This window comes from Anopheles marshallii, chromosome 2, assembly GCF_943734725.1.
Source record: "Anopheles marshallii chromosome 2, idAnoMarsDA_429_01, whole genome shotgun sequence".
Lineage (NCBI taxonomy): Eukaryota > Metazoa > Arthropoda > Insecta > Diptera > Culicidae > Anopheles > Anopheles marshallii.
The window spans coordinates 83839205-83861043 of record NC_071326.1 but is presented as its reverse complement, the minus strand read 5'-3'; the positions used below and the strand labels follow the sequence as shown (position 1 = coordinate 83861043).

The 21839-nt window shown below is 43.3% G+C and overlaps 2 protein-coding genes across 2 annotated transcripts; one reads left to right on the top strand and one right to left on the bottom strand.

Moving 5' to 3' along the window:
- Nucleotides 1-634: 634 nt before the first annotated feature.
- On the bottom strand, nt 635-1870 carry LOC128706978 (inactive selenide, water dikinase-like protein). Its single transcript, XM_053801922.1, has 3 exons — nt 1690-1870; nt 1266-1629; nt 635-1205 (listed from the first exon to the last, which is right to left on the bottom strand). Exons 1-3 carry the CDS (start codon nt 1868-1870, stop codon nt 635-637), a joined length of 1116 nt encoding a protein of 371 aa, XP_053657897.1.
- An 862-nt stretch (nt 1871-2732) lies between these two features.
- LOC128719910 (AP-1 complex subunit mu-1) lies at nt 2733-4144 on the top strand. Its single transcript, XM_053813549.1, has 3 exons — nt 2733-3776; nt 3853-3978; nt 4046-4144. The coding sequence occupies exons 1-3, from the start codon at nt 2733-2735 to the stop codon at nt 4142-4144; spliced, it is 1269 nt and encodes a 422-aa protein (XP_053669524.1).
- Nucleotides 4145-21839: the final 17695 nt, after the last annotated feature.

Here is a 21839-nt window from a genome sequence, read left to right as displayed (position 1 = left end):
TTTTGCTTACCGGTGAAACGATGCCATGCATCTCCAAGGATTTCAAGGAGATGGCTTGAAATTCTTCAGGGTTGGACAAAAAGGACGAAAACCGTCCGTGAACTTTTACGTGCAATAAGTTGCATTCAAGACTTGCATCCAATTCGCATCAGGGCTGGATCGACCCTTCGAACACGTGGGCTTGTGGAATGAAAGTTTTCAATGCAAGTAAACGGTGCATATTAAATTAATCGTTACTATAAAATATTGATAACATTCATTTATTTTTATTCAAGAGAAATGGCCAGAATTTTAACCATTATCATTTGATTTACCAGTTTACAATTACTTACAGAGCTGGAGATTTTCAACAAGTACAATTTGCCAGAAAAGAACACTAAATACTGTTGTTCTGAATTTGTTTCCAGTCGGTTATCAAAGCATCAAAAAATTAAATTCCATTCTTATTGAATGTAATATGATACATTCATGAAATAGTGCCCCGTTTTATAAGTTTATCGCAATCTATCAGAACACAACTTTCGTGGCTGAAGGTTCAAGAAAGCTTCTACGAATTTCCCAGCATTTGCAGCCTTTCCGAAATTCGTTTCATACACTTGATGCCATCTCCTCGTCCATTGTGACCCGTTTGATACTACGATTCTTCCACTGGTACAATTTTAAGATTTGGATTCATCTTTACACCTCTGTTGCCTTTTGCAACACACCCCACAATCCACGCCTCGTGTGCTGTACAATGTTTGTACTCCTCGCAGAATGCTGCCGCGTTTGTGCTTGGCAAACATATTAGCAATCCTCCGCTCGTTTCCACCGCTTTACCAGCCAGTAGTTTTGTGCTTCGGCCTAAAATTTCTGCTATTTCCCGCACGTTCTTGATGATGGGTAGCGTGTGGAGATGGAAATCTACTTCGGCTTTCTGGAACGATGCCAAGTTTTCTGCATGTCCGTAGATGCCGAACCCCGTGACGTCTGTGGCCGCGTGTGCGTGGTGTTTGCGCATTAATTCCGCTCCCGTTTTGTTTAACCGTGCCATCGACTCTAATGCGATGCGGTACGTTTCTTCAATATCGGCCACACTGAACCGTTCCTGTAGTCGGGTCCAGTTTTCAGACTTTTCATTCATCCAGATGTAAGCATTCGTGGCCAGTTGTGTTCCGAGCGGTTTGGTCAAAACGATCGCATCACCTTCCGTTGCATTGTATGGCCTACAAATAAACATGGCAATTAATGTTCTCCGCTGTTTGAGTCATTATCTTATCACGTACATTATCAGTTCCGACCGATGACAGACGGCCGAAGCAGCACCGCCAATAATGCACCAAGGGTTTTCCGCAATACTGCCAATCTTGACCGGTGCTTTGCATTCCTTGGCAGCTTCCAAAAATCCCTTCATCACCATTGGTACTATCACCTCCCGTTCTTTTTCGGTGAACTCGGTAGGGGCGGTAACGATCAGCTTTATTTGATCGATTTCCGTTGCACCAACGGCAAACACGTCACTGACCACATTGGCCAGCGCAATCTTTCCCAGCATAAACGGATCGTCGATAAGTGGGTAGAAGAAATCGACCGATTGTACCAAAAAGAGGTCATGTTTGAGCGCAATTACAGATGAATCCAATCCTATTCCTGTGAGGGACATTGAAATTAAGTTGTCTCGATTCTGACAAGAGCCTTCCGTCTGCTTACCAACACCATCCTCCTGATCGTTCTTCCCCTTCACATCCTTATCACCTAATTGTTCTGCGTACACTCCTGCAAGAAGTCGGGTTAGGACGTCTTGAGGAACTTTCGAACCTCACCCTCGGAGTGTAGAGAACTTTGTTAGCCGGAAGTCCGGACTGAGCCCGTGACTTTCCGGTTTGAACATTTTTTGGCGGACCGTTTTGTAAGACGCAATAGAATAAACCGCACTGTACCGTACCAAATAGAAAACAGCTGATTTACAGTTGGTTCTTCAATATCCGGCCATGGTGTTTGACGTTAGTTTGGTTTGTCGTTCGAACGTGGGGAAATAATTTCGAAGTTTGATAACGTTTGGCGGAGTGTTCTATTAGTGATATTAGGTTACAAAATCAATCGATTTGCAAAGAATTAATGATGATTTCAAAGTTAAAATTAAGTACACGTGCCGTATAGCATTTTTTGTGCACGAATGCAGGTAATTTTTATTCACCACTTTGGTTCACTTGAATTCCACCAGGGGCGCGCGTGTTGTACGAATTGTCAAACTGACAGCCAAATCGCGTCAATAAAAGAAAATTGATGACTGGATTTCTGGTTGGTCAATAATGTGGAAAAATCGGAAATTACGAATGTTTTAGGAAATTTATACAGAACAATTCTCTGCGAATAGATAAAGTGGGCTTCGGATATCGTGTGGAATCGATATAAAGTCAGGTAAGCGTGATGTTGCAATGGAAGTTGAGTTGTGTTTTCGTTTGGCTGTGCGTACGAAAACAATTACATGGGCCCTTTGGCAGATGATATCGTGAAAATCGGACTATCTTGTTCTGATAAGCACGTATTGCGACATTTTCTTCGTGGTTTTGTTCGTTGAGCTTAACTCGAAAACGCTACTCAATGCAGGTGGACGATGATGGAACAAAACAAAAAAAAAACACACAAACCTCTTACACAGGGGCGTGCAAGTGTAAACATAAGCACCTAATATGCTATTATCACTTTTCAGACTCATTACCGATTGGGCAGCGTGAACGAATTTGGCCAACATGTCTTCGTCGGCAATTTTCATCCTCGATGCAAAGGGAAAGGTGTTGATATCGCGCAACTACCGCGGCCACATCGATATGGGCGTGATCGATAAGTTCATGCCACTGTTGATGGAGAAGGAAGAAGAAGGGCTCATAACACCGATCCTCCAGACGCCGGAATGTACGTTCGCGTACGTGAAGACGAATAACCTGTACCTGGTTTCGGTCACCCGAAGCAATGCCAACATTGCGCTGGTATTTGTATTTCTCCACAAGGTGGTTCAGGTGTTCACCGAGTACTTTAAGGAGCTGGAAGAGGAAAGCATACGGGACAATTTCGTGGTGATTTACGAGCTGTTGGATGAGCTGATTGACTTCGGTTACCCGCAGACGACGGACAGCAAAATACTGCAGGAGTACATTACGCAGGAAGGCCACAAGCTGGAAATACAGCCACGGATTCCGATGGCGGTTACGAACGCGGTATCGTGGCGCTCGGAAGGCATTAAATATCGCAAGAACGAGGTGTTTCTGGATGTGATTGAAAGTGTCAACCTGCTGGCGAACGCAAACGGTAATGTGCTGAGAAGCGAAATTGTCGGAGCGATCAAAATGCGTGTCTACCTGTCCGGTATGCCGGAGCTGCGCCTCGGCCTGAACGATAAGGTGCTGTTCGAGAGCACGGGCCGGGGCAAGTCGAAATCCGTCGAGTTGGAGGATGTAAAGTTCCACCAGTGTGTACGTCTGTCGCGGTTCGAGAACGATCGTACGATTTCGTTCATTCCACCGGATGGAGAGTTTGAGCTGATGTCGTATCGGTTAAACACGCACGTAAAACCGCTGATCTGGATCGAGTCCGTCATCGAGCGTCACGCGCACAGTCGCGTGGAGTACATGATCAAGGCAAAGTCGCAGTTCAAGCGTCGATCGACGGCAAACAACGTGGAAATTGTCATTCCGGTGCCGGCCGATGCCGATTCACCCAAATTCAAAACCACCATCGGTAGCGTAAAGTACGCACCGGAGCAGAATGCCATTACATGGACAATTAAATCATTCCCGGTGAGTGGACATACAGAAGGCATTTAGTTTGAATGGTTGTGATAATTATTTCTTTTTTGACGAATGTATGTTTCAGGGTGGCAAGGAATATCTAATGCGTGCCCACTTTGGTCTGCCCAGCGTCGAGTGTGAAGACAGTGAGGGAAAGCCTCCGATTCAGGTGAAGTTTGAAATTCCGTACTTCACCACGTCCGGCATTCAGGTAAGTTTGAAGCGCAATTATTCTCGTGTCTCAATCCCTGTATCACTAAACGATCGATCGGTTTTAGGTGCGATATTTGAAAATTATCGAAAAAAGTGGATACCAAGCCCTGCCCTGGGTGCGATACATCACCCAGAACGGTGACTATCAGCTGAGAACGAACTAGAGTACGTGACGGTGCCTATCGAAAAATAATTGTTAAGTTTCCCGCCCTCACCTTTCCCTTTTTCCTAACCTTCCCGTTTCTTCATTCTGCACCCATGTACGTGTACGATTGCGTTCGCTAGAGAGATGCCCTGAAAGTGATCACCATCCATTATCATCATCGATCGATCGATCGAACTGGATTGTTTTATTTTCCTTCCGTATTTAATTTGCGGTGTGCAGTATTATTTCACAAGGCGTTGTCGTGCTTGACGGTTAGCGCGAGCGTAAGGTGAGCAGCTTCGGAGAAAGAAACACATCGAAGGTCCCAATTTTCCTATTTTTAGTGATTTATTTGCTTTTCTTTGCACAGTTGCAAGTTCGTTCCATTTTTTCAATGTTCCCAAGAAGCATTGTGGGCGAATTTTTATTTCCATCCAATTTTGTGCTTTCGTTTTCACTGTCCTGTATTAGTCAAAATGGTTTTTTTTTATTCTTACGTCCGGGATTTAAAAATTGTTTGCTAAAATTAAAGTTTTATATCTAACGTTAACCACCATCCTGTAAAACGAAACATGTAGCAAGAATACAGTAATAAAGTAAAGTCTAAAGCCAAAAACTGGGGTTTTCTGGTGGAAAGAAAAATACATGCCAATAATGAATTGTATTTGGCCAATAATTGAACTAGTTAATTCCCAGCAAAGTTCCCTTATGAGATGTATTTCATACGTTTCTATACAATTTCTTCAAGCGCTAATGGTGTCAGATATCATAGCAGAATGGTTTGATGACGCTAGAGGTCATCGATAACGTTGCTTCAAGACCAACACTGTGTGCTTTAACCACCAGGCGTCCCCATCGCCGAAACTGTCGAGCATCGGGCAGCTTAATTTTAGTACCCCTTTTTTATCTACTTTGACCTCTTACCTTACCGACTAGTACGACTGACAATGATTAACGTCACATGATAGTGGATGGAAAAACTCAGGACCCTCTGCTGTTATTAAGGATCTGCGCTAAGGTTCTTCAACCTAGCGCCAAGCTTGCCCACTCTACAACCTAGCGCTAGAAAGGGCCATCTATAAATCAATCCAGATTTTGAATAGGCTGATGGCATAGACATCATTGGTTTATGGCTCTCCCATGTACCGGATGCTTACCAAAGGATTGAGCTGGCCGCAAAAAACCTCGGGGTGGTACAACTAACGAGACAAAACTCAAATAGATAGTCTCTTTTTTGCCAGCTGACTTTCGGAGTACATAAATGTAATCACGCCTTCGGTGACTCGCCAAGCTCCGGTGGGTTGGTCACGTCATGAGAATGTCACCGGACGACCTAGTTCGTAAAGTCCTTACAGGTCGTCCAAACGAGGACAGAGGAGGCGTATTAAGCGCAAATTGAGATTGAGTAATGCATTCACTCGTGCAGCAGACCTAGATCACGAAACGGCTGCAGCAGGTAAGTAAAGTTAACAGCGCAGAGTAACGATTCAACTTAAACAAATCCTCTTGACACGTGTTTCACACATATCAGAAGATCAGAGGTTCAAAATTAATGTAACTAGTTATAATTATGTCCCAACCGAAGCTAACAGGAAGCTGCTAGAATGATGCACCCTTAGCAGCACTTACAATTAACGGGTTCCAAAATGAATAGCACCTGGAAGACGGCATTCAGCTTAATTTATTTAATACGGATCGTTAAACGCACTCTTCAATAGAATTGAAGCCCCGGACGGATGGCAAACTATCGGTGTACGACACGATTACTATGTGGCATGCAGGGCGGAAAGTAAATTATCCACATTCTGCCAGGTGAGCACTACCGGCAAACGAAGTGTCGTGTGTGTGTGTGTGTGTGTTTGCATCGCGCCACTATTGAAAGCCATTATAGTGGATGGTTATAATTACTCGCAAAGCTGTCGTTCAGTGGAATCGTAGCGCGCTCCGATGGCGACCGCAACGCAATGGCGCACGGTTGCTTCGTTTCGCTGTTGAATTGTGATGCGAGATCGGGTTCGAGCAGTGCATTAAGCGCAGCATCATCAACGTATTCATACGCGTCCATTATAAACCACGAGACAATATCGTGTGCGCCCCTTGGAACCTCGGAGCTCGGGTTGTCTAAGACACCGGGAAGGAACCGGCAAACCTCAGGGTGTTGCCTGCATCGGAGGATAGTAGCACCGTTCGGAAATCTTAGAATCGCGTAATATGTCGTTTTAATATGCATAAATTATTGAATTATTCCGGGCGAGCTTTCGAGTGCATGCCGAAGCAGCACCGGATACAACACCAAACCCACCGTCTCATGCATATTCAACGCAAACGGGGGACGACAAGTGTTTTGCATGCAAATGTGCCCCCTAAATATCGGGCTGTCGGGTGCACGATCGCTTGCCACGGCTTAATGTGTTTTGCTCGGAAGTGCTCAATAAATAAAATGGCGGAGCGTTGTTTTTTTTCTGTAACCCGTCCGCGGTTATCCACAGTTTGCAAAGCGCATTAGCCGAGCGATCGTGTTGCGGGCCGGGCGTCTTCCGGGGGCGTGCTTCACGTTGGTGGTTGGTTGGTTTTCCCGATGGTTTGGACCTGTGACCGGGTAGGAGTTCTTGCATGATAGCGATAAACAGATTTACAAGCGTTGGAAAGTCAATGGCTGTTCATTGAACTTTTCCCAGCGTGGATTCGAAGTTTTTCTTGTAGTTTGTGGTTTGTTTTCATCACAGGCTCTCTTCCCCGACGTGCTTCACGTGCTTGTACGTGTGGGAGGCAGAATAGCAAACTAAAACCAGCAAATGATTGTACACCGGAGAGTATGAAAAGAAATGCGATCGATCCGGAAGAAGGAAAATCTGAACTTTTAACGAGTAACCAGAAAACCGAACCAAAAAACACCGTAAGGGGGGGGGGGGGGGGGGGGGGGGGGGTCAGATGGGGATGGGGAAGGCCAGAAAGCAAACAGACACAATTCAACCATCGAATGTACAACAAAGACCGAAACCCCAAACAGAGAATGACATGGAGAGAGAGAGAGAGAGAGCGAGAGGGAGCCTTAACGTTTCGCAAACAGTCAGACCGTTGGCGCGATCAGATGTTTCGATTCCTGCGAGGGCAATAAAGAACTGACAAGAAAACCACCAGGCGAAACTTTGCAAGTTGATTCGTCTCACAAGCACCGCGACAATGGATGCGACCTGGACAGAAAAAGGATTTCCCTGCTGTCGGGGACGGGGAACCAGGGAATCTACCGCCTGCTGGTAGTTTTGCTTTATGTTCGCATTTGTTGTCAGCTACTTTGCCGTTTTATTGTTTTGTGTACAGTGAGGAATGGGCCAGGGGAAGAAAAACTGACTGCAAACATACAAATATAGCACTGGCGAAACTTTTTTGGTGTTTTTGGTTTTGGTGGTTTTTGGTGTGTTTTTCTATTTATTTCTTTAGCTTTTTTTGTCTGGTTTTATGACTATTATTTTCGATGGCGGCAATTTTCCCACCATCCAAGCAACCTGCAATGTGCAGCGAAGGAGATCATTGCTTTTTGTACAGTGCAGCCATGAATAATTATTGGAACAGTTTTCTTTGAGATCGGTTTTTGAAAATGGACAAGCGAAACTAGGTCTTGTAAGTTGTTGGTGATGTCTGAACGGCATTACTTACAAATTGTAATGTAATTATAAGGATCTTTATTTACTCAGGGATACGAACTCGTTTCTCCCCTGAAGGACACGAAGTTTCTCTATGTAAAAGAGGACAGTGGAGGAATCGCTTGAATGACGAGCTTTATTTGCTGTATTTGATGCACTCGGCAAGATCTGATGAAGTTATCCTAACGTTTTCCTGTTTACTTGGATCCCAAAAGTCTTTTTTAAGCCAGGTACTTACGCAATCGTATATTGGACGCAGTTTAAGCAGGTGTAATAGTGTAGATACCTCCATCATAGTAATCGGTATAAACGAGTGGATTGGTGACGCGCTGTGCTTTAGATCCATGAGCCTATCTAGCTCGTTATACTGCATTAGTCCGGTAAGCTTACTATTAACTCAGTCTCCAGGAACCACGGATAGCATCTGTTCTGTTGGTCTAAACTTCTTGTTTGGTCCGTATTAAGCCTAGAACAGGCACCATATGTAGAATTGTTATGTAGTTGCAAATTACGCCTTTGAGACCAGGACTTGAACTTGAAAACTGACGAAACCTTCTTAGCCGCGTCCGAGCGGAAGATACTTTGAAGGATTTTTGGCACCGTATGTGTGGAGGGACAATGGAGAAGATGTATCTCCTCGAGCTGTATGACGAAGTCATTATGGATCTTCGGTCAGTACCAGGCTCCGGCGGGCTGGTCACGTCATTAGAAAGACACCGGACGATCCAGCTCGTAAAATCCTTTTAGGTCGTCCACATTGATAGAGGAGGCATGGTAGGCCCAAATTGAGTTGGATTATATTGGATTTTCAGCTGACGGTGCTCGACCGTGAGTGCTTTAGAGGACTCTTGTAGCATGCCACATTCGAGTTGCGGTTGCTGCGTTTGATAAGGAGTAAGGAAGCAAATAAATAAATTAAGTCTGAGGTGATGCTCCAATTTCACCAAGATTAGACAAGCTTTTGTATCCTAAAATACCCCCAGATATTCTCAAATGTCTCATCCAGTACACAGTTTGAAGGGATGCCTTTGCTCTAAACTTTACTTCATTCTATTGTACTTGAACCCACAGCATGTTTGGGATGTGAAAGAGCATTATTGCGATCAGTCATAAAGTAGGGGTCAATTATTGGACGGGATTAAAAAAAATGACGAAATGGACGAAATATCTAGTTTGCTGGTGTGTGACTTAGTCGGTGCTTTGAGCAATTTGTTAGGTTGTCTAGATAACTTGTCACAGAGATACTCAGAGGTAGGTATATATGTTCTCCAGTGAAAGCTCTTATCAAGATGTGTTGTAAGACTCCTTACAGTGCTCTGCCTAGGGGAAATCCTTGTCCTGTGTGTCCCTTGGTCAGTCTTACTGCGTCTCTCCACATCCTACTTTAGCTTAAGTTAGTTATGGGATTAGTTTTAAAACTAGTTTTAAGTGAATAATGTGTAGTCTTGTGGCAAACAACGAAATATAAAAATATAAGAACAAGACGACGTTTAATAGAGCGATCCTCTACTCTTGTCCATTGCCACAGTTATTATTCAGCGATCGTCCAATACTTTTCCTTAACGGGGTGGTACACTAACCATTTTATGTGCCAAAACATTGTGACAAAACACAATATCCATTTCGTCCAAAACGTCCATCGACTGTCGGTTTACCTGGTCTGGATTTGCTTTAGCCTTCCGAGGCAAGCAACCTAAAAGAGCCCCAAAAAATACTTTTACAACCGTAACACAGGAGAAGAAACATCATCTCCAAATTGAAGGGTATAACTTCAAACTCAAACAGCATTTACAACACTCAATGTTCTATTGAAACGGTTCGTGGTATGTTTTTTCAAATATCTGCTCCATTAACTAAGGAGTAAAATTACCGTGCAAAGGGTTTCAATAAAGCGGGTTTAAATAACAACCCCCCCCCATCCCTCCTCCCCCCTTCCCCCCACGGTTCGATGTCGTCATTTGGCATAGAAATTGATTGGGTTCGTGGCTAAATTCGATTCGCTTATGCAACCGGCGGTATCGGCGAAAGGCACAGCGGCGGTACCCAACGTTCGGTGCTACCGTGCATTTACGGAATAAAAGCTGTTCCGCAACTGTTGAAAGTCACATTTTCTTACCTAAATAAATATTTGACGTTCGCCAAATGAGCCTCATTATCATGTGTTTGCCCAAAAGCCCCGGTCGCCGGTGTTCCCGTTTCCAAAAGGGGAAAGCATTCGTACGCTGATTGTGGAAATGGGTCACGGGGTGGGAGAGGGGGGAAGGGGTCGGAGTACGGTTCCGACAAAACCCACACCAACGATATGCGATGTAATTGCGAGCTTGCGAGCGCTTCCAGCTCGTGAACGACTGTACAAACAGGCAAACCATCCGGCAGGTAGCTTGACTTAGGTAGATTGAGTCAAGGTCTTCGAGGATGCAACAGAAATGTGACTCTTGGTGAAGTTGGACCCCCCTCAATCGGCCAGGGGCTGGGCAGGCAGGTGAGTAGTTCCATGGCAGCGCCCGAACAAATAAACACACATGCCCACATGGCGGGCGGGCAAAGGAGGGTTGGGCCCCACGTGCGGCATGGCGTAACAGTACGTGCCACGGGATATTGGCGAGCGGTGTCGGAGTCGTCTGATCGTTCGGGGTTCGCGTCGTCACCGCGAAGATGTGGCTGCCGGGATGCATTTCATCGCTGAGCACGGCTGAGATGTGGAACCTAACGACCACTCAGCGTACAACAAATGTTTCACTCGTGCGTGTAGTGTTTGCAACCGTGCTAACCGGAAACCGATTGGGGTATATCGCGGAACCGAACTTGCATTTGAAGTTTTCGGAGTGCTGAGACTAGTTTTATTTACCAGGAGCAGGGAAGGTTTGAATTCATTTAGGTAAACTGTTAGCATAACTTCAGCTTTTAAATTCGTCCGTAATGTCCAAAGTTTCTTGAAATATTTTTTAATACGTTATATCGCGCCGTTTGAAGTTTCATAAGCATATTTATTCTTTTTTTAGGTATTATTATTTATTAACCTTAATGGTTCAGCTTCCATTTGATGGTATCAGATGAATTTAAGTGTGCATTTAAGTGCAGGAACACTTCGTTGGTTAATTTTGGTAGTTTATGTAGTGTCCAAAGTTCGGGAACAATGTAGTCGGCCAAATGCTCATATCAAATGTCAATAATTTCTAATTTAACTTATTCGACCTTGATTAAATTTATGTAGAAAAAAAGAAAAATATTAGCTTTATAAAGCATTTTTGGGTCATTTATAGAAAGACTGCAAAGTGTCATGCCATTTGGATTAGGATTTCGTACCCCAGGGATGTAATGGATTGTGATTGTGCTTGACAGCCGCTGCGGATTTATCGTGCGGCATTATCTGTCAAATCCCTAACAAGTAATAAGGCTATAATTTACGACGTTTTAGGCTGGAGTAATTGCTCGGTCGCATGACGATTGAATGGGATCTGACAGATAAGATTCTAATAACAAAATGGTCGTACGACCTTGTCTTTCAATTTTCATACTATACATATATACTATTCATACGACCAGTCGCATGCGACCGAGGAATGACTACAGCATTAGGGTCTAGCCACAGCTCTGCCCCATGCTTTTATATGGAATTTAACATTTATGGTCGGAATCATACTGTAAGCCAGTTTTTTTGTATGCGTTTTGACGTTTCCAGGCTTATCCGCTTTCTGCTTCCCATACAAATCGCAAACCAGCTTAAGGCAATTGAAACTCCAAACCACTTACTAAATCGTACCCGATACATGCGAATCGCATGCGGTAAAACTGTGATCAGGCCCTTACGACGAAATCGCATCCGTTTGTGTGAAATTTGATGTTAATGACAGGCGGTGCGGATTTACCGCACGGTAAACATGAATACCGTACAATATTTATCAAATACTACAAAAAATTTGACATATCATACGAATAAATCGCATGCGACAGTTCTATTGAAGGTTTCATGTGAAGGTATTATGGGCCCCTTTTGCTAGAGATGAGCTTGAGAAACCCTGTGAAGCTTTTTATTCGCAGAAACAACATAACCGTCATCAGATGTATCAAATGTTGCTCAAACAGAACCTATCTCGTTTCGTCCATCAACAACTGTTCAGGTGCAAAAGAAGCACACTGTCCGAATCGTAATTCCGAGAAACGAGTGCCCAGCCCAGCTTCAAACTACTTGTTGGCCGATAAAGGAATTAAGCTCGTTTCTAAGTCTATGTTTACATCGCACAACCTTACCTCTTAGCAACAAATCCCATTCCGCCTATGGTATCGTACCGACTGACCTAATTTTTTTTTTGTTTTCGTTTGGCCCACAAAAAGCGTAGCGGCGGGGAAAAAAAAGCTTACCGCGTGGCAGCACGTGGATTGGGTGGGGCAAAGTTGATGGAGGCGCCCGGTACATCGTTCCCGGTGTGTGTTGGGTTGGGTGAGTTGAACGTTTTATCTGATTTTAACTTTTGCTATCGTTATGGCATTACCCATCGGAGCAGGTCCGGTCGGTCGGTGAATAGTCGAACTGAAAGCCGAAACCCCGAACCCGGCGGATGGCACCGCTGGCTGCGTGCGTGCCGAATGGTACGAACGTATGATTCGCCTTTGCCCGTTTTGTGGGTGTGTTTGTTGCAGAATGGCTGGCAACAAGAAGTAAATACGGGCCGCACCGAAGAGGTTTACCAGGCGAGTTTTAGATAATGGCATCGGTTGATGGTCGGTGGGCTATAGTGTGTTAGCTGTTTTTGTTCCACCACGACCACTTGGCACTTGGCACAATCCCGGACCCGAATCCAGCAACCGAGCGACCGACACCACTCCATCAACGTGTTTCGGGATGGGGAGGAAAAAGTTTAGCACCCGAAAGGTTCACATGGTTGGTCTCGATGCTTTTGGGGTTAGATGGAAAAATCTTTTACCCCCTAGCTAAATGCCGAGGGTGTATGTGTGTGGTTGTACGTGGGTGTGAAAAACTCAAGCAGTAACAAACTCGGATTGTGATAGCGAACGATCGCCAGAGCCAGTGAGACGGCATTGGGGCACCACGAGCACCACAAGTTCGACATAATGCCACAATTGACATTACACTCGGTGAAAATGTTCCATTCACCAGAAGCGAGAAAAGCCTTCAATTAAGCCCGTTATTTTATGAGACTTTTCATCCGTTTTTAATCCTTTGACCAAACTTTTCCGTCGGAGCGTTTTTAATGGTCCCACCACGAACAAGTGCTTTTTTGACTGGGAAGGCTGGCGCCTTGATAGGCTGCTGTGCACACTGCCTGGGACGGTGCATGTGTGCGAACGCAAACGTCAAAAAACCCGCACAACGTATGAAGTAAATTTTAAGCGATAAAACCAACGTACAAATGCATGCGATAAAGTCAAGTAATTAGTGTCCTGGCATTATACGGACGGATGGTGAAGCGCCCACCACACCACTCGAGCGGCGAGTGTGTATGCAAATTCGAAATTAGCATGCGAGTAGCTGTCTTTGCCGAGTGTTTATGGGGTTTCTTTTGATGGGAAAAGGAATCCCACGAGCAGATTTTCGTTCGATGCAAGTTGTTCAATCACTGTCCTCATCATGAGGGTATGTTGTAGTGATAAATTAAAATAACACAGGGTGTTTGACGCAGCAGTAACCGATGTTTTTTTTTTGTAATTTGAAAACCTTTCTGTTTTAAAAACGTCTAATATGAAGTGTATTATTCAACAAAAACACCCGAAAAGTGTTAAACTTTAACCTAAATAAAGTATGAATTTAACGCTGCTCGAAAGATCATTCAAAGCGAAGGATCGTGGCCATATTACAGCTGACCTCAGAACAAATTTTCAGACCGTCGTAATAATTCGCGTGCTAGAAGAAGTATTGACGTTATTATTGAGCTGTCAGATGCGATGTCAGATGTATCATCAATAAATACCTGCTAACGTGCTCAGTACGTAAATCTCCGTGTGGGTTGTACCACATGACATTTTTAACTCTTTCTCAGGGAACAAAACATCGACAGGTTAAATCAAGACAAACAAATGGCATTCCTTGACCCTTGGGGGTTGTTGTGTCGATAAAGAAGAGGAAGAAAAAAACTCCGGTTTTTGTGACGGGAAACACCCTGTGCCATATATTTAGACACAGTCAGCCGATTTTGCAGGATCGTAGTTTCTATCGTTTGTCCAAAGAGGGCGCCACCGTCAGTTGTATTCGTCGATCATTTCCCTTTCCACTTGCAAACACCACAATGTACACTAATAAACTTCAAACTGGTTATCACCAACAGAGGCAAAACACGGCTCTTTGGTCGTTGTCCATGAAAAAAGTGTTGGTCAGCCAGATCATTTTCCATCGACTGGAACAGACAGTCATCTGAAGAGGCAGCGGTCTAGGCTATACGGCTAATGAAGTAGGACTATGCCCCACGTAAGTTTTTATAGGTACTTCAACATATGCCTTAGAACTGTCGTGGGATGGAATAAGTTTAAAGGAAAGAGTGTAAAGTGTTAAAAGAATTTGTGGTGTTGAGTGTGTTTTAATCATAAATTCGACAGTTCGAGCCTGTTGCGGTAACGCAATGCATACTATGATCTATCGGCTATTTAGTAAAGCTTGTCTCAAGTATCGATACGCTGCCCGATATTTTCGAATATCGTAATACAGCCACTATTCATCGCCAGTTACAGTCGGATGTCAAAATACTTTTTCAATTTTGCCGTCAGAGCAGTTGCTCACTACTGACTAGTTACTCGCAAAAATCTGTTTGATGTCTCTCGGCTTTACTTCATATGGCATCCAATCGCTCAAGTTCCGTACCATTCCCATTGTTTTTATTAGATGGAAAAAGACTTGCTGAGATACTTCCTTTGCCTTTGTGAGTTCTTGATTTGTTTCAAATCCAAATTGTGACATTTAAACTGAGTAAATCGCGGCGGTGAATTGGATTCAGCTATAGCACGGTATAAACAAACATGTAACAAACAAATGGTGACAGCGGGCCATCAAAACGCTTCGAACTTCTTGGTAGTAGTCTGGCCCATTTATTGAATCCATGAAATGATGAAACAATCGGATACAGTAGCAATGTTTACGCATTATGTATTGTGGATGAGTTTGTATTATTAAATTTAAAATTTACAGTGTTATTGTCCATCGACCTATTGCTATTTGATGCGAGTGCTCCTATAATAACCTTATAGATTGAAGCGATAACAATTTGCTTTCAATTTAAAATTGCATAGGATGGATATGTCGATCAAACAAATGCACCATGCATGCCGTCATAGACACGCAACCGAAACACCATGACTGCACGTGAAAGCAAACTAATCATGCAACAATGATTTGATACACAACGCTACCGATGCAATAATAGCGGATTACATTTTATCGGCCGTTACGGCTTTTTTGGGCAGCAAATCAAACCGTAAGTCATCTCGCTGGTTAATTGCACAACTATAAAAGGCGAATACAAACAACATGATTTGTCCTTGCTTTTTGCCCCGTCCCGAAACTGTAACACACCGGTGATGATGGGCATGGGATCGTTCCAAGCGGACGCTTCACGTACATTGCGTTTGATTAGAATTGATTGCTGTTTTGTGCAGAATGCACTTGCCGCTGGTGAAAGCATTCCGTAAGCTGGATTATTATACCGCGTTTGATCGTGTATTGATTGTAACGCTTTACGGTAACGGTCGGGATCGAATTTGGTGCGGTTAGATGGGGCGGTCAGAAGCACCACTGAAGTGGTAAAACAATTTAATTTCCTTCAAAAGTCAATCAAAAATCAACCGTTTGATGTGGTAAGCGCTGTGTGTCTGTGCCCATCATACCCCCGAAATGGGATGAATGTAATGTGGGACCGGGATCGATCACGTTTTGGGTCACGGATACGCCCTCACCGTTGCAAGCTTTTACCGAGTGCATGGGATACCAACAAAAAAAGGGGTATCCCTGTCCAATTCCGATCCGATGGGGGAATAAAAGGATTAAGAGATCCAATCGGAAGCTTTATCGTACCATTCCAGTGGCGAAAAAAAGGCCCCCAACCGGAAGACGACGTAAAGGCGAAAAGCGGCAAAGCGTTGGGATAAGTGAGAAGTAATAAATATTTATAAAATCGAGCAGATGTGAAGTAAACCCCCGACCCGCATCAAAAGTGGCTTCCGTTTCAATGAAGACAATAAATATTTATCAGCAAACGTTCGATGGTAGGTGTAAGGAAGAAAAAAGAAACTCATCTCCTTTGCCTAAAGTTTAAAGAAGAGAGAAACACGCCACCAAGCATAATCAAGCTTGTTTTGCATCCCCTTGTACATGGGTGTTTTTGTTCTTCCGCAAAAGTCATGAATGAGAAATGCGTTCCATCATTACGTCGAACATGAACAAGCGGCACGGAAAAAAGGGCGCCCAGATATTGAGCGAAGTGCATTCCAAGATTCTGAGTGACGCCCTGAAAGCTTCCATTACCAGCGAAACCAAATGGGGGTTTTGCTTTGCAACTCATCTTCACTGGCAATCATTGGGTAGATAAGAAGAGCTTCTTTTATCCCTTCGGTAGTTGTTCGCCCTTTTGGCCAGCCTGTCTGTTCGCTGCAGTCACGGATAGAAAGCAGTCGGAGCGAATGGTTTGTGAAGTGTTAATCACTCCAGAAGGATGAAATAGAGTTTCAATTGGCTCGCTTGCGACTGCAATCGCTCAAACTGATCGATCAATTCTATGATAATGACTAATGGAAAATGGATTGTCAATAAGCGGTGCAACAGTGAAAAGAAATTGATGTGTAAAGGGTAAAACAAGTAAAAGTGTTGGAAACAAGAGAAGAAAGTGAAGCAGTAGAAGCACATTACGATTGAGGTATTAAGTTATTTTAATGAACATTATATTTCACATATTATTTTGGTAGTTTGTGTCTTATTGATTTTTGTTATGTTCACATCATATGAACTGAATTTTGTGTTTTATTCTGTTTGTTTTTATATTTTGAAGCAGTTTTCGCTCACATGTATGTCGGTTTATAATCGGTTGTGTTTGTTTATCGTTATGTTTTGTTGTTCTTGAATTTGTTTTATTTGTTATACTCCTGATTTATTTAATTACATTTGCTTATTTACCTTTTTATATGCTTGTTTCGCTATTTGATTCTTAATTTCTATATTTCAATTCGATATTTATTTTTATTAGTTTTTTTTATAACAGTACGGTATTTATTTTTTATTTTACTCCTAACGTTATAATTGTTTAATTTTTCTCTTTTATGTGTTTTCCACAACTTTTGTTTGCTATTTCCCCAAGTTTAGTACACATGTTTGACCTAATCTTCACCTTGTACTTGTTATGTGCTCCAACAGATGATTACTACTGCCTTTGTAACTGAAAGCAATGACGACCTCGCGAACTGAAATGAACTACGGGACAATGTAGTAAGTATTTTTAATGATGGGAATGAGCGTGACACCTACCAATACACCGATCATAGACTCGGCGAAAGGTTAACTTTGCACCAGAATCAAATAGCCAAGAATAGCAAACTCATTAACGAAAATGCGCTCAACCTCTAGCCTTGACAAAACCCCACCGGTGTACAGCTTCGGTAAACATCATTTAGATGATGCGCGATAAAGCATTCGGCTCCCGGCCGGGTGTTTCTCCCGGCCCGGTAAGTATTGGTAGGTGATCGAAAATTTATGCACAGCGCAAGAAAAGGTAAAATTGGAATCCTTTCTCCAATCTTCACGATGCTTCCATTCGATGACCACCGGCGTGTACGGTGAAGGTTTGCTCCGTTCCGTGCCAGTTGATTTTGAACCTGATCAATAGATGGGATAGCTAACAGACACGAGCCTTTCACAGGAATATGCGCCCGAAAGGCTGGCAAAACACATTAGAATATCTACCCGAAATTATAAATGCAACATTATGAAGCGATACTTTCGAAGTGGATCGAGACTTCGGGCGAGGGAATTTTTTGCTATCACGTTAATTCTTTCCTTTCCTTTGATTTGTGCTCTTATGGTCGGGTTTCGCGAAGGGTCGAAATGGATTCAGGCAATCAATAATAAACGAGATACGGTTCTGGTTCGATGCAGATTCAAGGAAGGATTGAGTTGACCTTAATTTTTTTACCTGGCTCCGTACCGGTGTTGTCATGTATTGCGTGTGAGTCTAGTATGGCAAAAAAGCGTGCGAGAATATATTTTAGGTGTGGTGAGAAATATAATAATATAAATGGGGGAAAAAATATCTACCTACCAGCTTGCAGTGGCAAAGGTGATTCGAGGAAACCGATTTTATATGGATCATAAAATTTTAGAGCGTTAAATATAATTCGCAGTGCATAGTTGGGAATTAAACTAACAAATCATAGATTTAAAGGGTTTTTTAAAGTAAAATATCTAAAACGTTTATTTATATTACTATCGTACCAGTGATCTTATTCACGGGGATTTTGGAGTGTTATTCTAGTAATAGGAACAGAGGTTCTGGAGGACATGATAAGACATGATCTGTCACAAAATCTGACATCTACAACCGAACATACAATAGAGAAATTGAATTTTCTGACACAAATGACCGTGCAAGTGGTATCTGAAGCCAGTAATCAACTAGGCATCATGCACATAAGTTTGTCTAAATATTCGTGCAGGAAATTTGTGCCAGTAGTGATGTCTGGGAAGCAATGTGTTGGACTACGACACGATTGATCTTTAGTACTATTTATGTGTGACGTCTTCATCGGGTGTTACACGTCGAACTTCCCCGGGAGATCACACGAAGAATTAGCTCTCTACAGACCCTAGACCCTAGAATGATAATAATAATTCACAGGCGGGAGTGGCTTTACACCTTTGTCAATTACCGAATTATTTCATTCAAATTACTTCATATGACGTATGGGGTTTGACATTCCTAATGGTTTGGTAGAAGAGTATTTTGACATATTTTCCTAATTATTGTTTATTACATTCTAAAAGGAGCTTAAGTCTGACTGATCATATTAATTACTTAACGAGTTGATGATGTTCGAAAGCCTAAACGTGTCTCTTGTACGAAGAGCTTTTCCTGGGGTAGATAAATCCATGTTTTCAAACAAAAATTTTTATAACTATTAGCAAATGTGCATCGAAGTGATCGCGATCGATAAACTCTTGATCGCTAGTACAGAATAATCATAAATTGTTTCATGGATTAACGTGATATTGCACTATATTTGTTGTACTGTTTGGCGGTGACATATTGTTACATTGTTAGAGACTTTAAAAATGTCTAAGATAAAAGAACATGGCGTATTCTCAAATGTCTGGGAATCTGGGGAGTCCTTGTAGTGCAAAAGTCTACTGTACTTAAATAAATGAATCATCGCTACCTACGAATTACTCAGATCTGAATTCTTTCAATGATGCTATTTTATGTTGAGCACCATCAAATATTTTGCCATCACTGCAAGGGAATTATTTCCATTGGCTTACGGAAGAATGTACGGCCAATATTAGCCATCCAGCACCACCCGTTGCATTCTTCTGGCTACGATTTACGAGCTACTGCTTTTCGACAAGCTAATTTCCTTGGCAATTATTATGCAAATTTATTGTTCTTATTAAATCCCTTCGTACCCGTACTCGCACCAAACATGGCAAGTGGTTGTATGCTGGTTTTACACACGCGCAACCACACGGCAACACACTCTACGCGTGACAAATGAAAAAATCCTTCTGTACTTAACTCTTTTCCATGTTCGGTAGCATGTTCCTTGGAGGGTGGCAAATTTCACTTCATCGACCGTATTTTTGCTGAGCGCCGGGTAATGCCACCCTCGACAGCATTGTGGTATAGGTCGCGGGAACCCGGGCTGCGGGATTCATGGGTTTCGGGAAAATTTATCGCATTCCATCGCCGATAAACGCCGATCCTCCCAATAGCCGGTGCTGTAATGGCGTTTTCCAAAAAAACCCTCCGGGAACGATTACGGGTCGCGCGTTTCTTGGCTTGGCACCACACGGGGGAAAGCAATGAACATGAGAGATTGAGGCCGGACCGTTTTTCAAACCGTTTTCAGTAACTGCGTTTTATTGGCACACCAGTGGGGGGGTGGGGGGTGCGAGAGGATTCACGAGGATTCTAGCCGGGCCTGTTGCCAGCAGGCGTACGTGGCCATGGCAGTAATGTACGCTTTTCCGGCAATAGCATTTTTGAACGGTTTTAAGCAAATCTTTCCACGCTCATTCCAATCTCGCTTTTCGGCTTCAGTTCTACCGGGGTTGAGGTATGTGTGTGTGTGTCTGGCTGTATGAGTAGGATACATTTTCGACATTTACCCCCGAATATTGTCGACCCAAACTCACCACCGAACGTACGGTAGATTCTCCCAAAAGTGGAGAATTGAATTTAACTTCCCCGTACCAGCTTTGCAAACTATCTTTCACGTTCATCCACTGTGAACAAGGGCGCAAATGAAATGTATGACCCGCAGGGGGTGGGGGGGAGCAGGTGGTTGATGGCCCTTTTCTCACCCTTCTTGATAGAAGTTGGCTGGAAGTCGTAAGCCGGAAGTCGACTCGATTTGCGAATCCTTAAGCGTCGCTGTCGGCTGGAAGGATCTCCACTGGGCAAGGTGCTTGTGCCGATGGTGTACCAATGTAGTGAGAGCCGGAAGGATTCTAGCTAACGACCGGCGTACATGGAGTCTAGACTGGTATTAAATGCAATAAATTTTCAGCGATTTGATTAAATCATTTGATACCAACACGGACAAACGTTTCGGGCAGGAAGCGGAACGCGTCCACCAGCGGACCGTTCGGTCAGCTTAGGGCGTAGCACAGTGTTGGCAAAGAGTTGGCTCGTAACGCTCTGGAAAAAAATACTGTAAGCTTTTCGTAAACCTTTACTTAAATAAAGTAAAGAAAAACAGTTTCCTGTTTAAAATCGCACCATTTGACAAAGGCTCGCCTAACCTTAAAGATGCACTCATTAAAACGTTCGTCACACACTGTCAGACAGTTTTTCGCCGGGACGCACGAAATGAGACGGGCTCGATACAGATACCGGTGTTGCAGCTACTTGCGACATGTTGATAAAGTGAGAAAAAGCTACAAAACCGATAGCATATACTGCAGATAAGCCTAACCTGCTTCCGACCATCGTCGTCTAGCCAGCCAGCCAGTGTCTTGCCGATCATATCCCACCCTCTTTCTCTCGCTCGGCGGCAGTTGGTTGTGTGGAAGAGCTTTCCAGTTGGTAATTTGCACTAATAGGCTCAGCAAAAGACAGCGCTTTGGCGGTTGTGCTTAAGAAAGCGAATGGCTCTACGCTTTGCAGCCGTTATGCAGATTGAACGTATACGGAGCGGGCGACGGGAGGACGCGATGTACGGGTAAGATAATTTTCCGACAGATGTCATTGCCTTGGTCTTGTCGGATTTTAACCCTACGGGCATCCAGGGCCCCAGAAACCGATGGGAGGGGGGGGGGGGACCGTGTTGGTGAAATGAAATGGGGATTTTCTCTCGTTCGGCGTTATGTTTATTTAAAGCATATCGTACGTATCTCGTATCGGTGAAAAGCTGTGTTGCAGCGGATAATGGATGGTTCGATTTATGATGTCAGATTAAGTGGACGGTTGAGTTACGCTTATAGCTAAACGGAGACACTAAGGCTTTTTCCAAGAGCTAGATATGTGTAATAACTGAAGAAAGCAGGTGGAGTTTTTGAAGAGTTATATTGTGTTAAAAGAGCTGAGTACCATTGACACAGCAGATTAGTTACCAATTTGCACCCGAAGGCTTAAGAAATAGGTCATTAATTGTGACTCCTATAAATACTTACAATGCTGCAGATGAAGTGTTTAAAATCACTTTGTATTATTTTTTCACATGACTGAAAATAGTAAGCCATTGAATATGGAAAGACAGCTATAGACGTCGACAGGGAGTGTATGTCTTTAGAATTTCAAAATTCAAATTCAAATATGCAAATGAAAACTATTTTACTTGCTATAAAAAGCCTTCCACTAATCAAACTTCAAACCTTACTAGCCCAAATCTGTTTCATAGTTTAACTGAAGAGCTACAGAT